The sequence below is a fragment of the Ammodytes marinus genome (genome assembly GCF_949987685.1).
Source record: "Ammodytes marinus genome assembly, chromosome: 16".
Taxonomy (NCBI): Eukaryota; Metazoa; Chordata; class Actinopteri; order Uranoscopiformes; family Ammodytidae; genus Ammodytes; species Ammodytes marinus.
Window position 1 is genome coordinate 3,780,316 of NC_137220.1, and position 25,925 is coordinate 3,806,240.

Here is a 25,925-nt window from a genome sequence, read left to right on the forward strand (position 1 = left end):
CGCATACTGACAAAAAAAAGGCCCAGCCGCCTACACCAAAAATATTAAAAACAATATTTTCATGGATAAGGGATCCTAACAAGGTGACCAAGAGATGAGAAACAAAAAGGATGATAGATAAATGTTTTTAGTGTTTTTTACAGCTTATTTCAGACACGGGTCGAAACCGACCCGCTAACACCATGGATGGTAGCAGGAAGTTAACACAGGAGGAAGGTTAATGCACTTTATTTCCTGCTTTTTCACGTGCCAATTAGTGTCATATTTCTGTGTTTATTTCATGCTTATGTAACTGCTGTATAGTTCGCTGATTTCTGTATTGTGTTTATTTGTGATAGTTTCACGGCGTAAAGGAGTAAAGAATCACGAGAACTGCGTGATCATTGTTTGGAGGCAACGTGTCAATAAAGTTTGCCCGTTTCAAAGAAGCCGACCTGTGTGTCGTGACGAGAGATACATTATTATTATTATTATTATTATTATTATTATTATTATTATTATTATTATTATTATTACCATTGATGAGGTAAGGTGTTGCATTTTAGGCTCCAGTCCTGGATTATAGAGTCTAAAATGTGAATAAACACCAGATGTTTTTCAGTTCACACAGTACAGACAGGTGGTGGATCATGAGGAGATATTCACTGATTTATACAATATGCCTTCTCCAGAATCACTGACTCCACCTCGTAAGTTTTGAGATAAATGTGGAACAAAAACTTCAATAAATGAATGTGTACTTAACAATGGTACTTCGGGGGCGCCCTTAGCTCAGTTGGTAGGGCGTCCCCCCCATGGGCCTCGGCCAGCAGCGGACCCGGGTTCGATTCCAGCCCGCGGTTGTTCTCTGCATGTCACTCCCCTCTCTGCCCCATTTCAACTCTTTCTCTACACTATCAATAAAGCATAAAAATGCCCAAAAAATATCTTAAAAAAAACAAACAATGGTACTTCAGTTAATGTAGTTAGACACATTACAACCTTCCACTCTTTAATCGTTTGTTCAGGTTTCTTCTGGTAAAAGGATGATTTCATAACAGAAACACAATAAGCTTTCAGGTTATTATTTTTTATTTTTATTTTGCATTGATTGAGTTTTAAATGAATGTTTGATAAGGATGGGTTCCGGTCAACCCTAACCCATCCTTATCAGGGTTAGGGTTAACCCTGACCCTGATAAGGATGACATGGAATTAAGAGAAACATTTAAACATCCATTAAAGAAACCTGATCTTCAGTTTAATGAAGTTTCAGAAAAGGTCAAAAGTTTGTAACACTTTTCAATAAAGGTTCATTAATAACTGTTAGTTAAGGTTATTAAAGGTTAGTTCAATGGTAGTTCATGCTTATTAGGCATCAACTAACACCAACTGTAAATGCTAAGTTATTAACAGTGGGCTAATGCTCGGTTTAGCATTTTCTATGCTTAGTTAAGTAATGCTTAGTTAGGCATCAACAAAGCATAGCAGTTAGTTAATGATCATTAAGCATTAATTAAGCAGTTATTAACAGTTAGTTAATGCTCAATGAATGTGCCCTTATTGTAAAGTGTATCCAAACCGTTACATTTGTTTTTAGTGATTACTGAGGATTGAGAATTGGAATCATCAGAAGCAGTTTGTTTATATCAACGTATTGAAGAGACTGTGATGTCATCGTAGAGGAAGTGACATCATCACGTACAGCCTGAGGCCTCAGGGATTCCTGGAACAGGGTTAATCATAACCCTGATTCTTGGAACAGACAAACGGTTTCTTTGCCTCACACCCATCATCATTCCACTGCGGCCCTGTAGAAAGAAAAGAACCACTGAGTACAACTGCAAAAAGATTTAAAAAAAACTGTGCATGACTTGTCTTGTCTAAGGGCGCATTCACACTAGGTAAGTTGCCCTGTTCCGTGCTCCAGCATGATTACCCCCCCCCCCCCCCCCACTCCCCCGCTGGCCTGTGCTCACACTGCTCGTGGCCTGGGCACGATTGCTCCTTGCCTACGTCACCTTGCGCGTTTGGAGCGTAGTCTAGTCTACTTGCTATACGATTGTTTGTGAATATTTTCATCTGGCAAAATTTGCATCGATTTCATTCCACTTCCACATTAGACCAACGACAATCCTTGAGCTATTGTTTGTCTATGTAGCCTACGTTGTGCGCATGGACATAATAGATCGAGGGGGACAGTCTCATATAACATGTAAGGATGATTAGTCTATTAACATAAACAGCGAGAAAGAAAATCAAGCACAATGTAAACGCTTTAGGAGCCCTTCAGTCTTAACAGTCTTCTAAACAATGACCACGCTGTTAATGTACATGCTGTTCTAATGTGCAGCGCGCCGTTTATTATTAGTATAACGGCCCGTCATCAGACCATACGGAGATCGTTATTTTAAGTGTGTCTTTATAAAGTTTCTGGTAAAAGATATGTGTAGGCTACTGCTTCCTTATCACCAGACCGCTGTGTGCTGCTTTGGGTAAAGGAAGCATTATAAAAGCTGACGTGAGTAAAAAGAAAAAAATCATCCGACGAACAAGAGTAAAAACTGCATTATGCTCCTCACCTTTGTATCTCTCTTCTTTTATTAGCCCACACCTAGGCCTAACCACACGTTATTTCATGTTCAAGTCCAAGTGACGGGCAATTCTGGTGCCGACTTGTAAGGCAGTGGACGTTTAACCGACTATGCGTCCTCAATAAATTCACGCCGTCTGTGCGCTTGCTTGTGCGCGTGTCATCTCATTAGCATCTGTACCGTGCCTGAGCACACCTCTCCCAAGCCGTGGCCGAGCAAGTGTTCTGTGCTGGAGTATGAATGGGGTGCTCTGCTCACACTAGCCAAACCATCTAGCCTTTAGGGGGCAAACGTGACGGCACGGAACATATGGCCTAGTGTGAGGGCGCCCTAAGGGCGCATTAGTACGTTTCCCCCCTGGAGTCTAGTGTGTTCTCCCAGTGCTCCTGCTCCGTGCACGCACAGACAGACAGACAGACAGACAGACAGACAGACAGACAGACAGACAGACACACACACAGTCTAGTGTGTTCTCCCAGTGCTCCTGCTACGTACACTTCTTTGGCCCTGACCCGTTTGGAAGGGGTGGGCTTCAGCGTTAAAGCTAACCTTTAATAGTGGTCTTAACTTTTCAATTAAAAATACTGCAAGGAAGTCAAGGCAAGGCAAGTTTATTTCTAAAGCACATTTCAGACACAAGGCCATTCAAGGTGCTTTACAGAAGCATAAACAAAATACATCAAGTATAGAGCACATAAAAAAAAAAAGCGAATGAGAAACATGAATACAAATAAAACATAAAATAATTAAAACATTTAAAAAGAATAACAATTTAAAATTACAGGTTAAAACGGAAACAGTAAAGTCTCCAGACCTGATTTAAAAGAGCCGAGTGTTGAAGCAGACCTCAAGTCCCCTGGAAGTTTATTCCAGAGCTTGGGTGCATTAAAACTGAAGGCTGCCTCTCCCTGTCTAGTCCTTACTCTGGGGACTGTCAGTAGCCCAGTCTGTCTGTCTGTCTGTCTGTCTGTCTCCCTGTCTAGTCCTTACTCTGGGGACTGTCAATAGCCCAGTGTCAGACGATCTGAGAGCTCTGACTGGTTCATAGGGGATCAGCAGGTCAGCGATGTATTTAGGCCACACAATCTATCATAGATTTTTATTTTATTTTTTAACATTATTTGAATAATTGTTTTTACTCACTTGTTCTGTCGGTTGCATGTTTTTTTTTTTTTTTTTTTTTTGGATTGTCTGTTTTTATTTATGAGTACACGCGTATGTTTGTTTTATGTGATTGGTGTCGACCAATCAAGGGACAAAGGATGCAAATTAGCACTTGCTACAATCCTGTATATTTACATGTAAATGTCTATTAATATGCAATGTCCCTTTTAAATAAATAAACTTAGGCCCCAAACCATTTAGGGCTTTATTGACCAACATCAATATTTTAAAATCAATTCTTTGAGTGACAGGAAGCCAGTGTAAAGACCTAAGAACTGGGGTAATGTGATCCACTTCTTTGGTCCTATTAAGGACTCGAGCAGCAGCGTTCTGAATTAGCTGAAGCTATCTGATTGATTTTTTAGGAAGGCCTGCAAAGACACTATTACAGTAGTCAAGTCTACTAAAGATAAATGCATGGACAAGTTTTTCTAAGTCCTGCTGAGACATTAGCCCTTTAATTATTGATATGTTTTTTAGGTGGTAGTAGGCTGACTTAGTAATTGATTTAATGTGTTTCTTGAAATTCAAGTCTGAATCTATGACTACTCCAAGATTGCTGGCTTGGTGTGTGCTTTCTAACATAACAGATTTAAGCTGTGCGCTGACTTTTAATTGTTCATCCCTGGTACCAAAGACAACAGATGACTTCAGTTTTGTCGTTGTTTAATTGAAGAAAGTTTTGGCACATCCAGTCATTGATTTGTTCAATGCACTTACTTAGTGCTTGAATCGGACTATAGTCTCCTGGTGATATGGTTATGTAAATGTGTGTGTCGTCTGCATAATTACGGTAACATAATTTGTTCTTGTTCATAATCTGAGCTAGTGGGAGCATGTAGATGTTAAACAGAAAAGGCCCAAGAATGGAACTTTGGGGGACCCCGCATGTAATATTTGTTCAAGAAATAATATTTACCCCAGTTAAGCTCTGCACAGTCTTCATTTCCAAAGTTGTCAGGCTGAAAACGTCTCCAGTAATAGAAGTCAGTGCTGGAGCCATCAGTCCACCTCCACTGTCCCTCCTGGAAGAAATACTGAGTTACTAACACAATCACAGACACTGATTCAGTTCCGTGATAACAGTACAATCAATAACAAAGGCATTGGAATTCAATTTGGATATGGGCTTCCAGGTTTTCTATTTGAAAAACACATTATTGGTTTCAATCAGTAAGTAAAAGCTGTCTTCTGAAATTACTATCCTGCATGTGCTACTTCTGCAGTCCACCACATGGTGGCGCTGTTATTCAGTCCCAAAAGAACAAAGTAGAAGAAGCCACGCCCTTCAAGACTATTTGATTTGAAATGTCCAGGGGCCTCATTTATAAAGCTTGCGGTGCACAAAAACCTTGCGTAGACGGGCAGAAATATGCGGCAAAATGTGCGGTGGCAAATGTTGGTATTTATCAAAACATTCTACCGCAAGGTTTTCCTGACTCGGGGAATCAGCGACACTCAATGGCAACACCACGAAATAAAGCTCAGTCATCAGAAAAACACAGACAAATGACTGTGAAATGCTTGGCACCCAATATATTTAGTCAATAAAATGTATAAGCTTACCTATAGTTGCGAATATATGGCTACTGTCAGTGTTTTTTTAGGCCCGGTGGTAAGAGCTGATGAAGAGTATGCGCGCCGCGTGCGTACCAAATTTCTAGAAGAAATTGACCAAAACGAACCCCATTTGGGATGAGCTTCTTTTGACAGCCCGTTAAGAATGAGGGCATAGGGTTATGCTTTCACATTCAGTACGTTTGTACATTTGGTGTTTCCCAGAGGATTTTTAGATGCTGCTGGGCGTGAATGGACCTTCTAGGAGGGTCTGGGGGCATGCCCCTGCAGAAGAAAACTTTATCCTTTTAAAGTTAAATGCATCAATCTGGTGCACTTTGAGAAGCGAAATCTGATTAATGTTGTGCTCTGTAAACAACTGTCATATGTCCTGCCTATAACTATTTTCTGTAATAATTTGGAGACACAAGCCATGTAAACTATTGAAAATGAGGGTCACCCCTCAATTGGTCTCTCGAGGATAAATAAAAGTTAAATGAAAATGAAGAAAAACACGTGGATTTCAATTAAAAACAATAAACACTTAAGCTGGGAACACACCGCATTGGCCGCCTGCGGCGGTTGGCCGCGTGAACGCAGGAGGCTCGCCGCTTGATCATTTGGGTCATATTGGGCCATGTTCACCGCAGACGCCACCGCGGCCGCCGGCCGCCACATCGAAGGCGGCGGTTGGCCGCGTGATCGAAAGAGGCTCGCCGCTTGATCATATTGGGCCATATATTCGACGCCGACGCCGAAATCAGACCCGTCACACTTACGGTGCAACAACAACAGCATGGTCCAGCTGTGTCAAAAAATACAGATGTAGGTTCACTGTGTAACCAGCGGCAGTCATGTCACAAATAACATTAAAACAGCATGAATACGCACCCCGATCGCAAATACACACACATTAACAGCAATTCAGCAACATACTAAACACAATAACAACAGCAGTGTGTGCTCAGCAGCACAAATAAAGGCAGACATCAGCCTACCTGAAAGTGAAAGTGTGCCGGCTGACGGAGGACAACACCGGTTCTTCGCTGCACTATATTGGAATTCCACACGGACACCGCCGTCAAGTTTGGGTATATTATCCTCAGGAACAGCACACAGCTTGGTGAGTTTCACTATGGTAACCGACGCTACCTTGGCTAAAGTACAACCAACAGCTAAACAGATGCAAAATAGCCTACACATATTTGCAGAATGTATTGGAAGCCCGATGTCCTCACTCCACACGCCCACCTCGTCTTGCAGACCACCGCCACCGGGCAATCTCAACGCTGATTGGCTGTGGAGGCGCGGTGCCCGGCGGCGCTGCAGAAAAAGATTAAAAATTTCATCTTTTTCTGCGGCGCCGTGCTCGCCGCACAAGCCTTCGATTCACGCTCCTTCGATGACACAATTTCTATGCGCCGCTAATGGCCGCGCTCCCGATTCACGCGCCTCTCATGAGGCGCGGCCACGGGCCACGCAAGCCCCCGCCGCCGGCCGCTGGACGCCGATTATTGGGTGGACGCGCGGCCACGCGCTAGTACATTGACTTTGTATGTAATCTCGCCGCGCGGCCAGTGCGGTGTGTTCCCAGCTTAAGATCTAATATAGACAGCTCCTGTCTAGTACTCATTTCTGGAATAATCTGAATCACCTAACCTTGAAGCTAGCCTATTGAAACATATATATATTTTTTTATGCAAATAGCCTTGTTGAAAATAAATTAATGAACATAGGCTACACATCATGATTAGCCTATCAACATGTGTGCTACATAAGGTAAATTCCCTATTCCGACCATTATATTTCATCTAGCCTATTTCTCAATTTAAAACATAAAAATAAAGTAGCATTGAAAATACAAAAATATAAAGCGTGTAGCCCTACTATGGCCTGCTGTTTTCAAGATAACTTAACAGTTAAAACAATAAATACATTAATATGTCCCTTGAAAATAAATGAATGTTTTTCTGAGAATGTCAAAGGCAGTAGCAGTGAGGCACTTCTGTAAACTTACTGAAACGAGAGCATGCCGTTTTTTTCTGCGATGTCTCTGCTGTTGATATAGATTGGTTGTGTTGCCACGGCGACGTAGCGATTTTAACTTTCTAAGTTTTGCTCAGCACTTTTTCCTGTTCAACGTCCCTGTTACTGAGTCCTTAATATCTCCATAGAGCAGGCGCTGGTTTTATTTTCGCCACTAGTTCAACGTTTGCTTGCTAGTCATGCTTCTGCTCATTGGCTTCCGTGTTTAACAAGTGTGCACCGAATCCACACGCGCGTCGCGCCGCGCGCAGACACACACACACACACACAGACACACACACACACACACACAGACCAGCTGATGGGATGATCAAACGAGAGGTTGTAAAGACAGGCACACACAAGGGGTAGACTGACAGTGCCGCGCAAACGCTCAAAAATTAGTATTACCGAATCAATGAAAGATTGATTTAAAAAAAAAAAAAAACATTTTCTTTTATTTTTTTAAGTCAGGCTGTTGTTGGCCTGGCGGGGGGTCTCGTTGGCCTGGCGGCCCCGCATTATTTCACTTGTCACACCATATTTTATATAGGCCTACATACAGTACTACAGGTTCGCTAATACCTGATATTGCATACAGTACGAAGTTGGGCGAAACTGCTTTACAAAGACTATAACGACTGTGCCAATCATGATATGTGATAAGAGTGAGTGTGTGTGTGTGTGTGTGTGTGTGTGTGTGTGTGTTTGTTTGTGTGCTAGTTACTGCAGCACATGCACGTCACAGGCTTTCTTCCTTCTTCGTCGCTTTCTTTGCGGCCGGTTGCCTCCCTTTTCTCCTTATGTCAGTCAAAATGTCGTGCTTATTAAGAGTGTCACCATATTCAGGAGCTGTTTACGGCGCGCAATACCAGGCTCGTTAACCGGCCTGTAAACATGAAAATAAACCCAGACGAAACCATGAATCAACGTTTAAACCATAAGGTAATTTATTAAACTAATCCCACAACTCAACTCAACCGGAGGCTGTACAAAAAAAGGAAAACGGGAGGAAGCCTGGGACAGCCACAGTTGGACTGCGTTATTGCCCAGGTCTTCCTCCAACTAAACTATACCCCGGCCCTTCTAAAGCTACGATGAAAACAAAAGAACACAACCTAACAGCCCTCCATTAACTAAATCATAAAGCTGGGAACACACCGCACTGGCCGCGCGGCGAGATTACATACAAAGTCAATGTACTAGCACGTGGCCGCGCGTCCACCCAATAATCGGCGTCCAGCGGCCGGCGGCGGGGGCTTGCGCGGCGCGTGGCCGCGCCTCATGAGAGGCGCGTGAATCGGGAGCGCGGCCATTAGCGGCGCATAGAAATTGTGTCATCGAAGGAGCGTGAATCGAAGGCTTGTGCGGCGAGCACGGCGCCGCAGAAAAAGATGAACATTTTCATCTTTTTCTGCAGCGCCGCAGGGCGCCGCACCTCCACAGCCAATCAGCGTTGAGATTGCCCGGTGGCGGTGGTCTGCAAGACGAGGTGGGCGTGTGGAGTGAGGACACTGGGCTTCCAATACATTCTGCAAATATGTGTAGGCTATTTTGCATCTGTTTAGCTGTTGGTTGTACTTTAGCCAAGGTAGCGCCGGTTAGCATAGTGAAACTCACCCAGCTGTGTGCTGCTCCTGAGGATAATATGAACCCAAACTTGACGGCAGTGTCCGTGTGGAATTCTAGTACAGCGAAGCACCGGTGTTGTCCTCCGTCAGCCGGCACACTTTCACTTTCAGGTAGGCTGATGTCTGCCTTTATTTGTGCTGCTGAGCACACACTGCTGTTGTTAATGTGTTTAGTATGTTGCTGAATTGCTGTTAATGTGTGTGTATTTGAGATCGGGGTGCGTGTTCAGGCTGTTTTAATGATATTTGTGACAAGACTGCCGCTGGTTACACAGTGAACCTACATCTGTATTTTTTGGCACAGCTGGACCAGGTTATTGTTGTTGCACCGTAAGTGTGACGGGTCTGATCTCGGCGTCGGCGTCAGGAATATATGGCCCAATATGATCAAGCGGCGAGCCTCCTGCTGTCACGCGGCCAACCGCTGCCTACGATGAGGCGGCGGTTGGCCGCGGCAGCGACTGCGGTGAACATGGCCGAATATGACCAAGCGGCGAACCTCCTGCATTCACGCGGCCAACCGCCGCAGGCGGCCAATGCGGTGTGTTCCCAGCTTTAGGCAGCAAGCAGCAGCAGCATGGTGCAGGTCAGCAGCCGTGAGCAGTTTGCGCTGAGTGAGAGACCCGCCACCGGCACAGGCCACGCCTTAAAGCTCCGCCGGAGCACCTGCCCCCTAATCAGGCTGAATCAGGACACCTGAGAGAGAAAGGCCCAATCCCAAATGACTCCCTAGGCACTCCCACTCCGTGAGCGAGTGTGACTCGCTGTGGAGTCACCCTCGCGGCTGTGAAGTGCCACTCGATCATTAAGGGCGAGGGTATAACAACGGTGCGGCTTTGGCAAGCCTTTGCCAGACGGAAACAGGAAGAAGACACTAGTTTGTTAAGTCTTTATTTCTCACCCTATAATAGAATTCCTCCACATTTATATTTGACCTGAAACACTCTTTACATTCATATTCAGCTACGCATGTGAGAGTAAAATGTAGTATTGAATAAAAACAGACTCACTCCCATGCTTTTTTGTCTGCATAATTTATTTGTTGTTAAACATTTTCTAACTGCATATTCTTAATTTTACCAGCTCAGTCTGTAGTGGAGAAAACGGGTGGGTGTTTGATCCGCTGTTTAATTATCCTTTTAAGCTGGGAACACACCGCACTGGCCGCGCGGCGAGATTACATACAAAGTCAATGTACTAGCGCGTGGCCGCGCGTCCACCCAATAATCGGCGTCCAGCGGCCGGCGGCAGGGGCTTGCGCGGCGCGTGGCCGCGCCTCATGAGAGGCACGTGAATCGGGAGCGCGGCCATTAGCGGCGCATAGAAATTGTGTCATCGAAGGAGCGTGAATCGAAGGCTTGTGCGGCGAGCACGGCGCCGCAGAAAAAGATGACATTTTTCATCTTTTTCTGCAGCGCCGCCGGGCACCGCGCCTCCACAGCCAATCAGCGTTGAGATTGCCCGGTGGCGGTGGTCTGCAAGACGAGGTGGGCGTGTGGAGTGAGGACATCGGGCTTCCAATACATTCTGCAAATATGTGTAGGCTATTTTGCATCTGTTTAGCTGTTGGTTGTACTTTAGCCAAGGTAGCGCCGGTTAGCATAGTGAAACTCACCCAGCTGTGTGCTGCTCCTGAGGATAATATGAACCCAAAGTTGAAGGCAGTGTCCGTGTGGAATTCCAATATAGTGCAGCGAAGAACCGGTGTTGTCCTCCGTCAGCCGGCACACTTTCACTTTCAGGTAGGCTGATGTCTGCCTTTATTTGTGCTGCTGAGCACACACAGCTGTTGTTAATGTGTTTAGTATGTTGCTGAATTGCTGTTAATGTGTGTGTATTTGCGATCGGGGTGCGTGTTCAGGCTGTTTTAATGATATTTGTGACAAGACTGCCGCTGGTTACACAGTGAACCTACATCTGTATTTTTTGGCACAGCTGGACCATGTTATTGTTGTTGTTGCACCGTAAGTGTGACAGGTCTGATCTCGGCGTCGGCGTCAGGAATATATGGCCCAATATGATCAAGCGGCGAGCCTCCTGCTGTCACGCGGCCAACCGCTGCCTATGTTGAGGCGGCGGTTGGCCGCGGCGGCGACTGCGGTGAACATGGCCCAATATGACCAAGCGGCGAACCTCCTGCATTCACGCGGCCAACCGCCGCAGGCGGCCAATGCGGTGTGTTCCCAGCTTTAGTTTACATGCACAGCAGCATACAAAACCAGGGAAAAGAACAATAGTCTGCTAAAGCATGTATTCCACTTGTCATGAGCTGCCATTACGACCGGCGAATCGCGGCAGTTAATTAGCATGCATAAATTATAATGCACTGCAAGGGTGGTCATAAATAAGAAAAGTCATGCGCTCCAGCTGACTGACGTCACCGCCGCTATTACTACCCCTCATCGGCTGTAACAGAAACACAAATCTTACTAACAATTTAAGGAAATAATAATCACTGTCCCTTATTAACTTGTGGGCATTTTCTTCATCTGCTTCGTTTTATCTTTGTCCACGCCTTGAAAATACACTAACGGTAGACAAGTGGCATAATCAAATCAACAAGTGTAAAACAACATGTTCGTTCCGATATTGTAGGCTACCCTCCGGTTCCGTCATTTAGGGCTATGCATAAAAATAATCAATCAAATGTCTGTTTGAGGTAAGAGTAGCTACGTTTCATTTATAATTCGGGAAACAAACTCCCTGGAACTCTCATTTGTAAGTTAGCTCCTCCATTCCGGACATAATTGATTGGCGGACACCTGTGTCAAACGTACACTGAAATTTCCCTGTAAAAAAACATTAATCAACTGGCAGCAGGGTTGCCTTTATATTACTGTTAAATTAACATTATTTTACTGTCACTAAAATTGACAGGATTATACTGTTAGTGAAAAAAAGGGATGAACCTGGACTAAATGTTTGTTATGTTGCTGTTTGCACCGTGAGCGAAGGGGATGTTGTATTTCATTGGGCAGATGTGTTTCAACCCTTTATAAGTTTACTTTGTCCCCTATTTGTTAAAATGCTAATTATAGACAGCAGCTTCTGTTTGTTACTTCAAGACACTTGTTACAATATATCAAGTTCAATGGAATGATTAATTTCTTTTGTAATTTGTCTCCTGAGTTGAACTAGGGATCTGGCTTAAGAGTTCCACAAACCGATTTGTTATAACCAAAAAAACAACGGTTAGTTCACACAGAAATGTTTTATTTAAACAAATTGCATAGTGAGGTAATGGAATGAAACATCCCCTTCACTGAGGGTGCAAATAGCAATGTAACAAACGTTTAGTCCAGTGCAAGTCATTGTGGGAAAGGGGGCGTCTCTACAATACACTTTGTTGTGCTACATGATTTATCTAAGGCAATCCGTTTCCTTCATTCTACTGAGTAACACAACTCTTCAGTTAAGTAAGACTAACTTGGTTTAATTATGTTAACTGCACTTTCCATTTCCAAGTAAATATAACTCAACTTTAAGTAAACTTAACCAGAGGATATAAAGTAAACAACACTTTTTAGTTAAGATGTGGATGGATGAGGATGAATGAAGAAAATTGTATAAGCTTCACATCTGCAGGCAGCTCATGTCAAGTCCCTTCCAAGTTTGATGGTAAATTAACAGGAAATTTCATTATTTTTGAAAAACATTACTGTTCCGTAAAATAACAGCAAATGACCGTAATTTAACAGACTGCCTTTTATATTAACAGTTAAATGCTGTTTTTATAAATAACAGGTTAATGCTGTTGAAATCCTGCTGTAAATGTACAGCAATTGTTTACAGTGTAGGGCTGAGCCAACGTCGTTGCAGACTCGGTGATCGAGGGCTTTATCACCCACTTACACTCGAGGCTCGATGGTTTGGGACGACACTCAATATGGCGGGCCCTCCCCGCGAACGCGCAAACGGAGGGATAGTGGATAGGGTTAGGGTGTAAGGGGTGGATCTAGATTGGGCCAAAGTGAAGGAGGGAACAGGAGGAGAGAAAACAACATGTATGGAAGAATGTGGGATGAAACTGGGAGGTGAAGTTGGAGGACACAGGGTGGAGATCGTCTGCGCACAATTCACCGCAGGTGGGTATTTATAAAGGGAAGATTGCGTGCAAATGTGCGCCGCACAGTTTTATAAATCCGATTTATTTTTTGCGCATTTTTGACTTTGTGCGAACGCAATGTTTTAGGATGGTTTCTACGCACACCGTTATAAATGAGGCCCCTGCTCATTGTGCAATACAATAAAGCCTCTGGGACCATATGCCATTGCTTAAACTGAAAAACAGTTCTACTTTTTAAAATTTCACTGAAATGCCAAAGTTGAATAAAATGAGGAGATATGATTTTGAGAGGACAAAGTCTACTAAAAATATCTGACCTTTTGTGCATCAGTCAACCCAATCCAGGTCCTTTTATCATAGCCAAAGGTTCGCCTGATCAGATCCCTAATGACATCGTCCTCGTAAAGACTGTGTATGGAGACCAGGTGCCCACCAAAACCTTTGCAGGAAGTCTGAAGAGGGAGACAGAGACACAGATGGATTATAGTCTATTTGCCCATTGAACCACATTGTGAACCCGGATATGTTGAGTACACCAAGGTTTTATTTGCCTATTTTTTATAAACTACAAACCTCTGCAGCGTCGAAGGTCCTTGGAGTACGGCACACGAGGATACAGCGAGATCCAAGTTCCTTCCAGTCATGAGGACAGGAAGCAACCTGCACACATAACAAAGGTGTCACTGTGGAGTTAACCCTAACCCTGTGGACTTAAAGGTGCAGTCAGTGATTCTGGAGAACGCTTGTTTTTGTCAAAATCAGTGAATATCTCTTCACAATCCACTCACTGATTTTGACAAAGTGATTTTGACGGGGTGCTCGTGGTGTAGTGGTTAGACCCCCCCACCCCCTCCGGGTCGTTCTCTGCATGTCATTCCCCTCTCTGACACATCTCATTTCTGCCTCTACACTATAAATAAAGCATTGAAAGTGCCATGATTTTGACAACCAACATTCCCCAGAATCACTGATTTCACCTTTAATAATTGGTCCAAAGGCCTGAACAGGGACTGATGTGGGTCTATCTGATCAGTCCTATGCTTTCTCTGAGAATACCTTTCCCGTGCACACAAATGTTCAAACGGAGGTTATAACAAAATCACATTTATTCTGGCTTTTTCACATGTCAAATGTACATTGTGAATTTGATAATTTTTTTAACAAAGTAATTTTAACTTCCTTTCTTATATAGTTTTAGTTAACTAAATTAGAGAACTTGATTTCTCCCTGGACAAGCTTTGCTCTATTTCCTCCACTCTCAACTCACTGGGAGTTTGTGAAGCAGCTGATAAAGCATCAAACACAACCCTTCATAAATGTAGTTATCATATTCAAACAGACCAAGCAGGCATTGAGTAACACAATCAAATTTAATCTGGCAAACTATCGATTCATAAGAAACTCTCTTACAGTTGAGGCATCAAACACCTATCTGAATGCTATGATTCTTTCCCATTGTTCCTACTGTATGACAAGTTGGTCTCAAGCAGGTAAAACAACCTTGAGACCACTTGAATCATTATATAAAAACTCTCTTAAAAAAAACTTGTCAATATCACCACTGCAAAATCCTGGATAAACACAATCTGCTTAATTTTTTTAAATCATGCACAATGCTGCGCCTCCTCCCTTAAGGAACTTTGTGACACTGGGCTCAGAATTCTCAGCACGAGCAACCAGGTCAACAACTAGGGGAGAATGCAGAATCCCACAATGCAAAACCACATTTGGAAAGTTGTCCTTCTCCTCTGTAGACATCAAACAATGGAACAGTCTCCCAACAGATCTAATTACCGATACATTTTTTAAATCTTTCTCCCGTCTGACAAAGGCTTGGCTGCTTGCGCAACAGACACACACTAATATAATGTTGCAGTGCTAGTAGGATAGGGGTATATGTTTTATAAAATATGTAAGTGTTTTTTGTAAACTTTTTTTATCCTGTGTATTTATATCATTGTATCTTGTTTTCCTTTTAATGTTTAATCCCATGTCTAGATATTATTGTGTCTTGTTTAGTTTAGTACTTTTTATTGTTACCTGCCCAGGGACTACAGGTGAAAATAGCAGTTTGCTAAAACCTGGTACAATGCATCTCTCCTTGCTCTAAACAAGGTTAAGGTTTATTTTGTACACTGTCCCTGTTCAAATAAAGTTACATTACATTTACACACAGGTCTTTAGGTAGTTATGAGCAAACATGTTATACAGCTGTTTATTACTTAAAGAGGATTTAAATGTCACTCACAGTTCCTGAAATCATCAGTGCGCTGGTCAGACAGAGGAAGAAAGCCAAGTGGGAACCTGATGCCATCTGTAGGAAAACACATTACAATTAACAAGTGATTCATGGTCAAACTTTGACTTGTATTAAGTAAAGATTGGTTTCAACCTTGTTTATTTGTCCTGTGAATTATTGAATCAACTTTCTCTTTAAAAACATGCTGAAAATGCACTAGAATATTTTGTATTCATAACATTAATAAAGGCTGTATCCAAAATATGTTCTGTGATAACTTCTGACATTAACCCTATAGCCTTCAATTGAGACATCCAAGATGGATGACTTCATGGAGTGATCAAATAGTGTTTTTTCATGGATATTTTTGCCAATTTTTATAAAGTTAATGTGAGAAAAACATCAAAACTGTAACTGACACTTTAATATGAATGTTTATATAGATAGACAGACATCACTAGCCTGTTTGTTTTTTTGTGGTTCTAGGTAGAAAACTAGTTCCTAATTTTATTTTGTGTAGAAACCTGGCTGAGGGGAAGAGACAGAAGTTACGAGAGAGAGAGAGAGAGAGAGAGAGAGAGAGATTTTTTTGATTTTTACAAAACACTTTATTTACACAAATTTAGTTTTTACAATTCAACAATTCAAACAAAGTGCTAATGTATTAAAATCCCAATATGATTAAAAATATTCATCTAGTAAAAACTTGTGCAAAAACCAACTCTTCATCAACAACTGAACAGACAATATCATTAAAACACCAGCGCTGTTTAAAAGCGTCTAAATCTCCAATGTGTTTATAGAATCTAAAATCTAGCCAGAGTCTTGCTCTAATGTTGACCAGCCACACTGCCTTTGCCTCCTGCCCTTCTCTGTTCTCCACTCTGTTCTTTCTGCTTATATATATGGCCATCTTCGCCTCACCTGAGAGGAAGTTAAGGAGCTGACACTTTTCTTTTTTTTCTTTTTTGTAAGCAGCTCCCATGATAAAAACCCTCTCAGTAAAAACCACATCAAAAAAACTAAAAACCAACGTTAAAAGAGAGAAGAAACTTGTGAGCCTCTTGCACTCTGTAAAAACATGATAAATAGTCTCTCGAAGGCCACAGAATGGACATGTGTTAAGAACTGCAGGATTAAGAACAGAAATAAAAGCATTTGAGGCAACAGCACCATGAAGAATTCTCCACTGGAGGTCAGCAGTCCTTTTCTTTAGGGGAGGTTTATATAAAATCCTCCACTGTGGGCCGGGTCCGTTTGCTCCCAGTCTGTTCGACCACACAGTGGGGGGGCGGTTGCACAGTCCGGCCTTGTGAATGGCCTTCACACAGTTAAAATACCAAGTCTTTTTATCAGCCTTCTGCACAGTCAGCTTCTCAGGGTGTGCTGTCGCCAGAAGGGGGCCAGTGAGTTCCCCCAGGCCTGGGCTCAGGGAGATGTCAGGGAAAGGGTCTGCAGGGTCCGGTATTGTCTTTCTTTTCTCGTATTCCATGAGGAGGCTCCTCTCCCTCCCAGTGAGTTTCTGGCGCCACAGCTCCAGGAGCCTCCCCGCCACCCGGACAGACTGCAGGCCCAGGAGAGAGCCCAGGGCCTGGGCGTCACCCAGCGCCGGCCCCACCGCATCCACCAGCTGCTGCAGGCACAGGGTCTTGGTTTTTAGCAGCGCCCCCGTCAGGCCAGGGGTGACGCTGCTGCTGATGTCCAGCTTGGCTCTGTGAATCAATGGCTCCCTCAACAACCAGTACAGAGAGTCGGCCTTTGGGCACCTTTTACAGTTAAAAAGGGCCCAAGACTTAAAAACACCCTGATAAAACGGAGGCAGCCCACTTAATTTTAAAAGTTTAGAATCAATTAAAAACAGAGCAGCATCCAGCCCCAGGTAATCTGCACGTCTGAGAATGCAGCTGGCCACATCTCTCCACACTAGATCAGCCGGGCCTGTGAGATATTTCTGTAAGAACTGCAGTCTAAAGGTGGCTGTCCGGCTGGCCAGGTGGACGAGGCCCTGTCCCCCCTCCTCTCTGGTTAAAAACAGCACCCCTTGTGGCACCCAGTGTAGACCGTCCCAAAAGAAATCTACCATTTTTCTCTGTAGCTGGGCTAGTAAGCCTGAAGGGGGGTCTACACAGGTTAGACGGTGCCACAGTTGGGATGCCACAAGATTGTTTAAAACCAAAACTCTACCTTTAAAAGACATTTGAGGGAGCAGCCATTTCCACTTGGAAAGCTTCCCCTCAATCTTTTCCGTGACGCCCTCCCAGTTCTTCTGAACTATGTGTTCTTTCCCGAGGAACACCCCCAGATACTTAAAACCATCTGTTTTCCAATTCAGGCTCTGGGGAAGAACCGGGAGGCCGTCACGCCACTCACCGACAGCGAGGGCTTCACTTTTTAACCAATTCACCCTCGCTGCCGATGTTAAGCTACATTTTTTTACAGTGTTGGTTAAAATGTCTACTTCCCTCTGGCTTTTAATAAAAACAACAATGTCATCTGCATAGGCACTTAAAACAATGTTACTACTAAAACCCGGTAAAACCAAGCCCTGTAATTTGCAGCGTAAATTGTTAAGGAGGGGTTCCAGGGAGAGTGTGTAAAGCATTCCGGACATAGCGCAGCCCTGCCTAACGCCTCTACACACCCTGAAAGGAGCACACAGACCACCGTTAAATTTCAGCACACTCTCAACATCACTGTACAGCACCTTGATCTTAGCTATGAAGCCAGCGCTGAACCCAAACTTCTCCATAACTCTCCAGAGGAAGTTGTGTTCAACGCGGTCAAATGCCTTTTCCTGGTCTAGGGAAATCAAACCAGTGTTACAACCCAATGAGCTGGAGACGCCCAAAACATCCCGAATAAGGTGGACATTGTCCACCATGGACCTGCCGGGTACACAGTAGGTCTGGTCCCGGTGGATGAGATGCTCCATAGCTACCCCCAGCCTGGAGAAAAAGAGCTTAGACAGAAGCTTGTAATCCACACACAGTAGAGACACAGGGCGCCAGTTTTTAATGTCCTGTAAGTTGCCTTTTTTTGGGAGGAGGGTTATTACTGCCCTCCTGCAGGACGTGGGTAAGGAACCAGAGGCCAGACTTTCATTAAAAACATCTAAAAGATCTTTTGCAAAGATATCCCAGAAGGCTTTATAGAACTCTACGCTCAGGCCGTCTATGCCGGGAGCCCGCCGCCCTTGCATGCCCTGTAGGGCGGCTTGCAGCTCCTGCATGTGTAACGGCCTGTTGAGCTGTGCATTGGTCTCTGAGGAGACCTGAGGCAGCCCGTTACAGAACCCCTCCAGCTGAGCCTCCTGCTCCTCATATTCACTGCTGTACAGTGCTGAATAAAACTGCACAGCTCGCCTTCTTATCTGGCTTGGTTCGGTTAGTGTTTGCCCTGTGTCTGCTAAAAGTGAGTGGACTACCCGCCTCTGCCCGCTCTTCCTCTCCAGGCCGAAAAAATAGCTAGAGGGAGCATCCATCTCCGCACTGGCTTGAAACCGGGACCTGACCAGTGCACCCTGGACTTTAACGTCCAGCAGGTCAGCTAACGCTAGCTTTTTTATTTTGAGGATTTCAATATATCCTCGATCTGCTGTGGACTCGCTCAATCTTTCTAGTTCCACTATATCAGTCTCCAGGTCTTTCATAGATCTGGTGATGTCTCTGGTAACATTGAGGGTGTGCTGTTGACATAGAAGCTTAATCTCAGTCTTACCATGGTCCCACCACTGCCTAAGACTGTTAAAATCACCCTTCCTCTGTCTAAAAACATCCCAGAAATAAATAAGAACCTCTTTAAAATGTTTATCACATGTTAAGACTGAATTAAAATGCCAATATGCACTTTTTGGTAAAATATTCTGAATTAACACATTACATAACACTAAAGAATGATCACTAAAACCAGTAGGGACAATACTGCACATTTTAAAAATATTAAAATTATGCTTAAAACAATAAAACCTATCTAGTCTAGCTGAGGAGATCCTACTCTCTCTAAGGTGGGACCAGGTGTACTGACGGCAGTCTGCATGCGTCCTTCTCCACACGTCCACCAGGCCATGAGAATAGACAAAGGCCGTGTCTGAACTGCCATACTAGCGTCCTACATCCTACATACTCATGCATACTCTCTACTCAAAGATCGATTGTGTATGCGAGCTGCGTCTAAACGTTCTCAGTTGAAGTATACTCAAGCAATGAAGAATTTCTTCTTCTTCTTATAAGATTCAGGCAGTTTAGACACTGTTAAGCTTATAACCGCCCTCTACAGGTTAGATATTGAACTAGACTTTTGCAGTCCTGTGTTCATCATCTGTGTTTTAGACCTCTTGTTTTATAATAATGATGTTTTGAGGCGGAGGATCCCTCCGACGCTCTCTGTCCGGCTCATCAGCACTCAGCTGTCTGTGAGTTGAGCTGGACGAGCCGCGGTGTGTGGAACAGCGATCTGTTCTAATCTCTCTCCACTATCAGACTCACAACACTCATTTCACTTAGTGACTCTAATGTTGTTAGGTATTTATCTTCATCTCTTATCTATTGTAAGAGTGCATGAATGACTGGAGGTTAGTGTCGAGTTATGCTAGAAAAAGGAAATTGTCACAAAACATAAGCTACATAGGTCAAATAAACCACCACTACACACAAACAAAATCAAAATTGTTCTAAAACACTCAAATGCTCCCATTTCACAGTAAGCTAAGGTGACTCAAGCCACAATATGAAACACACATGCAAGATGACTACTCTACTTTACTTCCTCTTCCTTAATATAACACAGCACACTAAAATCTAAAAAGCATGGGGAAAACAGTGGTTGCCTCCTTTAGCAGTCCTTGTTTAAAAACGAATGCAAATGTAAGTATATTCACAAGAAAACCTTACATGAAATTTTTTTTTTAAGTAGGCAAAACGTTGCTCGACAGAAAGACAATCCCCTGTTTGAAACATGGAGTTGATGAAAAAAACACGTTAATATATATTTAAGGAACTAAAGAACTTGTAAAACAAAACAAAAACACCTCTGTTCTGCTTAATCGTACCTTGCTTCTTGGCTGATGTCCCTATTTTGTAATCACTCCACGCTCTGTCTAATGACACACCAAAACTGCATAATTAACCTTCCTCTCGTGTTAGGGTCGCCACCGACCCGTTTTGGATTTCAAATGCATAAAATAACCACTTACATTTTGTTTATTGCATCAAGATTTCTTGACTTTGTCAGGAACCTCTATTTCAAAAAAAAAAATTAAAAATTCACTTAATTATAAAATGCTCTGGTGGAAATTATAACACTTGTGGTGTTAGGGTCGTTTTCGACCCGGTTATAGAATAAGATGTAAAAAACAATAACTAGAGCCAAAACTGAAATCTTAAGTGCACTGTGAGCTCTGGGGAGGTTCTCATTTTGACTTTGTTTGCCCTTATACCTGCATAAAAGCTAAACAAACAGACGGGCATATCCAGACATGTGAGGTCAATTCAGTATAGAGTTGGTGACTTGAAGAGTGCACATCTCCTATTTGCAGTATTCAAAAATGAGGAGATATACAGTGAGCCAAGTTCTGGATCATGTTTTTGGTGAAAATGGCCACCTGATTCTAAAAATAAGAGGTGTCAGGTCTGCCGAAGCACTAAGGACAGAAAGATAAAAGTATTGTGCTTTACCTGCAAGAAATATTTCTGCAAAGAACACTAAAAGTGTTGCTCTTTGCCACACATCTGAACACACAACCAAACACATGCACACAGAGACTTTTACTCTGTTTCTTTTACTAGTTTTAGAACTAGTAATTGATTTCGATTGGTTTGACTTGTTGATTGGTTGTTGTTTATTTGACCTTACAAATCTATATTTTGTGTTGTGACTTGTTCTGGTTTTCATTGTGTGTTTGTATAATGCTGAAATAAAAGTTGTTTTGCTGTTTTCTGAAATAAATATATATGGTTCGTAATTAACCAGTAACACCATAGATGTTAAAAAGGTCAATAATATTAATATGAAAAAATAAATAAAACAAATGTTGTTAAGAAATGTGTTCTCATACCCCCCAGTAATAATCAGGTAGCACAACAACCAAATATTTATTTATATGATTCTCTTAAGGTTCATTTTACAATTTTTTTCATTGAAATAGAGGCGCATACTGACTAAAAAAAGGCCCAGCCCCCTCCACCAAAAATATTAAAAACAATATTTTCATGGATAAGGAAGCCTAACAAGGTGACCAAGAGATGAGAAACAAAAAGGATGATAGATAATTGTTTTTAGTGTTTTTTACAGCTGATTTCAGACACGGGTCGAAACCGACCCGCTAACACCATGGATGGTAGCAGGAAGTTAACACAGGAGGAAGGTTAAGAAAAAAAATAAGATTTGAATCATTAATTTAAATACTTTGAACTGAGTGATATTTCATCATTGTACATTTTTACAAATACAATCATACTATTAGAGATATTTTTAAAAGGAACATACCAAATCAAACCCAGGATGACCTCAGTTGCTCTCACTATCAGGTGTGTCCGTGCAAAGCAAAATGGCAAGGAGAGCTTCTACACCTTTGTATAGACTCATCCTCATTGCACAAGGGAGTACCTCCCTTCCCCATGTAATAACACCCACATTATGGATTAATCTTCTGAATTTTGAATTGTACAGCCTGCAAGCAATATGTAAACAATTGTGGTAAGAATAAATACGGTAGTTATTACAAAATGCAGTTGCACTTTTTTTCACAAATTTTATTATATGGTGCATTATGTAATAACCAACCAAAATGGATGTCTTCTTCTCTATTGGGCTTTGACCAGCATATACATATATACACAGTATATATAGTGCTTTATGTGTGTATATATATATATATATATATATAGGCTATATATACTGTATATATACTGTATACATATTTTATTTTATTTTAAATATGTTTATTGTAGTTTTCAGTTGTAACGGCGTTATTCCCAACACTGGGAATAAGTTATAAAAGGTAAGGCTTATCGACCATTATTTCTATCTGCTAATGTTTAGCTGTGGTGAGTTTATAAGCCGATGTGACGCCACGAAGGTGTGGAGAGGTGCAAAGAGAGAGCCACTAGGCTCAGTGGCGCAAAAAGTGGGTAGGCTATGCACTATATGCGGCGCATAGGGGCGCTGCACTAGAGGGGCGCCAAAGCGATCGGGGTAAAATTATTTGGAGTCGGCATTTTTCTGTATTTAACAGCGTTTGTGTAAAATTGTATGATCAGTAACAGAAGCACGTCAGTGATAAGGCGCCCCCGCTCCTTCGCCTCCTCCTCCCCGCACTATAGGCGCTCCAGTGCGCGCCCCCTCGAGCACGCGCTGGAGCGCGAGAGCTTTCATTTGAATCGTGTTGTCATCTGATGACAGTGACCTACAGTTGGAGAGACAGAAAAGAAAGCTCTCGGGGGCACAACACCGAAAACGGGAAGATTGATAAGGAGAAAGATTGCGTGTTTTATACGGCCGATTGTATTGATTAATGCAAAAATGAACACTGATTATCGGCCGCGACTCGCGGATTGTCACTGCAGATCTACGAGTGTGTCACCTCAAGTTTTTGACTATATCTGTTTTCACAGTTTTTGAATGGTAGTGTAGTGATTATAGCAGGTCAGCGCCCAAACAACACACTCACCTGTTTCCCACTATTATCATATTTTGCACCGTTCCAGCGCACGACTGAGTTGTGTGTGTGAGAGAGAGAGAGAGAGAGAGAGAGAGAGAGAGAGAGAGAGAGAGAGAGAGAGAGAGAGAGAGAGGTCTCCTTACAGAGGCAATGTCTTTTCATGTTTAGTTATTTATACATTTTAATCAACTGAAATGGCACATTGCCTCTGTAAGGAGACCTTACTCCCTCTCTCTCTCTCTCACTCACTTTCTCTCTCTCTCTCACACTCACTCACTCACACACACACACACAGTTTGTTTCTGTTTCCAATTCACTGAACAAGGTGATGGATTCGCTTGGATGAATGATAAAGAGATACACACACACGCACGCACACGCACACACACACACACACACACACACACACACACACACACACACACACACACACACACACACACACACACACACACAGAGTCTTTTGTCTGAATTTCGCGAGAAAGGGGTGGGGCCTATGTTTCCTGGTTGACCTGTTTTGACAAGGAAGTTCCACGATTGTCTGTCTGTGTGATTGATGACGCACTAACATGACAAACAGACTACTGTAACATTTTTTTTCATTTAAAAAACTGACTGTTTTATTCAAAATATGCCTGTAAAACATGAATTGATTGCCATTTCTTATATTTTATTTTCCATGTCACCCTTTACATAAGAAAATGGGAAAGGAGACAAACAGAAAATATAAAAAATGTGCATTTTAATTTTTGAAGTTCCAAATAATTATTTATATTACAGTAATCAGCGGGCTAACGTGTCCCGCTGCCACAATGACACAAGCTATGTGCGGCCAGCGTCTTGATGGCTCTGACATGGAAACTGACATACCAACAGAAATGTAATACTCAATACTGATTCCAAGGAAGTTCCACGATTGTCTTTCTGTGTGATTGATGACGCACTAACATGTTTCTGAGGAAATGTTTTCTGCGGGTGAGCTGCAGGGCTTATGCACATGTATAGTGTTTGAAGTATGTTGTACAATGCTAAGTATGATGTACAAGGCTAGTGCCTGCTAAGTGCCTGCATACCCCCCAGAAAGTGGGTAGTTGCGAGCCCAGTTGCGGCTCAAGAGTAGCCGAGTGCAGACAGGGGAGGGGAGTGAGCAAAAAGCCTGACTGAAACCCGACAGCTCCGAGTTGGCTCGACTTTCATGTGCCGTCGGAAGGAGCGTCTTTATTGCGGATGCAGTTCGTTTACTAGTATTATTTTGAAGGCCTACTAGAAACATATTCGTAGAAGAGCTACACATACTACAGCCGATTAGAAGCAGAATATGAAACCAATAGGAGTAACAATTCAAAAGCGAGGGACATTTTCAAAAAAAGAAACGAGATATATCCCCATTCCCCACACATCTTTATCTTTCTTGTTATTTCACGAGATAAGTCTACTTTTAAGTGATAAAACAATGCTTTTCGATCCAAATAAAGGAGGTTTAGTATTTCTCCCTTTGCATAACAAATATGATAGGCCTAAAGAAAGTTAAGGTAGGTTAAATTTCAATACAGAGTAATTTCAGTAATAAGAATGTAACGTTGATGAAGTGTATACAAGCAGGGCCGCCGCTCCCTATACGCAGGGTACGCAGAGTGCGTAGGGCACCAAGTTCCTGGGGGGCCCCCCAAAAAAAATTTTTATAATTTTTTTTTTTATGAAAAAGGAAAAATATATGATCCGGGGGCCCCCCTACATTGAGGTTTTTTAAAAAACTTCATGATGATCATTACATTACAAAAAATATATAAATTAGTTATGAACAGGCCCATTGTTGTTTTGTCTTAATTGTGCAACCTATCCAGGGTGGATTACTGCACAGGCATACCAGGCACAGGCCCAGGGGCCCAGGGGGGCCCTTAGCCAGAGATACTGATAGTAACTTTTCATGTTGCATAGTCAAAGAGCTCTGTCACTGATGTCAATAACAGGGTCAATAACAGGGTCCAAAAAGGAATAGCCTAAATATAAGTATACTCATCAGAATGTAACAAGATAGAAATCATCATGGGCCCCTCAACTAGTAGGGGAGAAATACAAAGGCAAGTTAAAAACAACAGCATTACTAGCTCTGTGTAAGGGGCTCCATGAGGGGCCTTGAAGGCCCCCTCACACATACACAAATAAGCTTTATATGTGTGAATTCTAAATTGTTCATAAAAAGTAGCTATCCACCCTTTATCTGTTGAAATGGGCCCCTCCATCATAGAACATGGATCTGCAGACCAATCTACTGTACTGTTTTTACAGTTGCAGAGTAAAGAGTGCTACCTGTTTAAGAAAAATCTGAAAAATAATGTTCCTTCTGCATCTCAGGAGTTGATATAGCCTCTACAATTTCCTCTCAAAGTGCACCAGATTGATAGCCTGGAAATCCAGACCCTGATATCTTGAACGATAGAGGGTCTGGCGACGATCAATAGTAATTTCCAACTCAAGGGGCGGCTCCTACTCGTGCATTTCAAATGCCACTGCACGCAGTTGGATAGCACTACAACCAATCAGAGCGATGCACAAGGCGACGTAAGCCCCTTTCGTTTAGCGAACAGCTGTTAAACTGTTAAATTAAACGTTTGCCGTTGTCGGTCGGCAAAATAGAACATTCCACTTACTTGCTAATGAAAGGTTTGAGTGCCGTCTTCCAAATCGTTAAGGGTCGAGGCCACAGCAGTCTCAAACTCACACAACATATCCGCAGCCATCTCTGATGTTTACTATCACGGCTTCGACGTCGCATGCACGTCACTGTCGTCATCCGGTTACGTCCTCCCCAGAGTACCATATAAGGGGCTCTGGCGCGCCCGCCAGATTTCTGGCTTTCATGATAAGCTTCAACGGAGCGTGTCCAGACCAACACGCGCAGCAAATTTAATTTGCCAGCGCCTAGTGGCAGGTCTGGGAATGCCAGGCTACCAGATTGATGCATTTTACTTTAAAAAGGTAAAAAAAAATCCGGGGGGGCATGCCCCCGAACC

General features: G+C 42.8%; 1 protein-coding gene across 1 annotated transcript; it reads right to left on the reverse strand.

Moving 5' to 3' along the window:
• Nucleotides 1-1,053: 1,053 nt before the first annotated feature.
• On the reverse strand, nt 1,054-21,826 carry LOC307263203 (galactose-specific lectin nattectin-like). Its single transcript, XM_080044291.1, has 6 exons — nt 21,738-21,826; nt 15,264-15,329; nt 13,589-13,675; nt 13,333-13,467; nt 4,656-4,761; nt 1,054-1,789 (listed from the first exon to the last, which is right to left on the reverse strand). Exons 2-6 carry the CDS (start codon nt 15,327-15,329, stop codon nt 1,716-1,718), a joined length of 468 nt encoding a protein of 155 aa, XP_079900417.1. The 5' UTR covers nt 21,738-21,826; the 3' UTR covers nt 1,054-1,715.
• Between the last annotated feature and the right edge of the window lie 4,099 nt (nt 21,827-25,925).

Bases quoted from the DNA above. Each gene is read 5' to 3' on its own strand.
- LOC307263203 (XM_080044291.1), bottom strand. From the start codon at position 15,329: ATGGCATCAGGTTCCCACTTGGCTTTCTTCCTCTGTCTGACCAGCGCA. The intron at 13,676-15,263 runs GTGAGTGACATT...TTATGTGTGCAG, and splicing joins CACTGATGATTTCAGGAACT to GTTGCTTCCTGTCCTCATGA. The intron at 1,790-4,655 runs GTAAATATTATT...TTCTTTCTACAG, and splicing joins CTGTGCAGAGCTTAACTGGG to GGCCGCAGTGGAATGATGAT.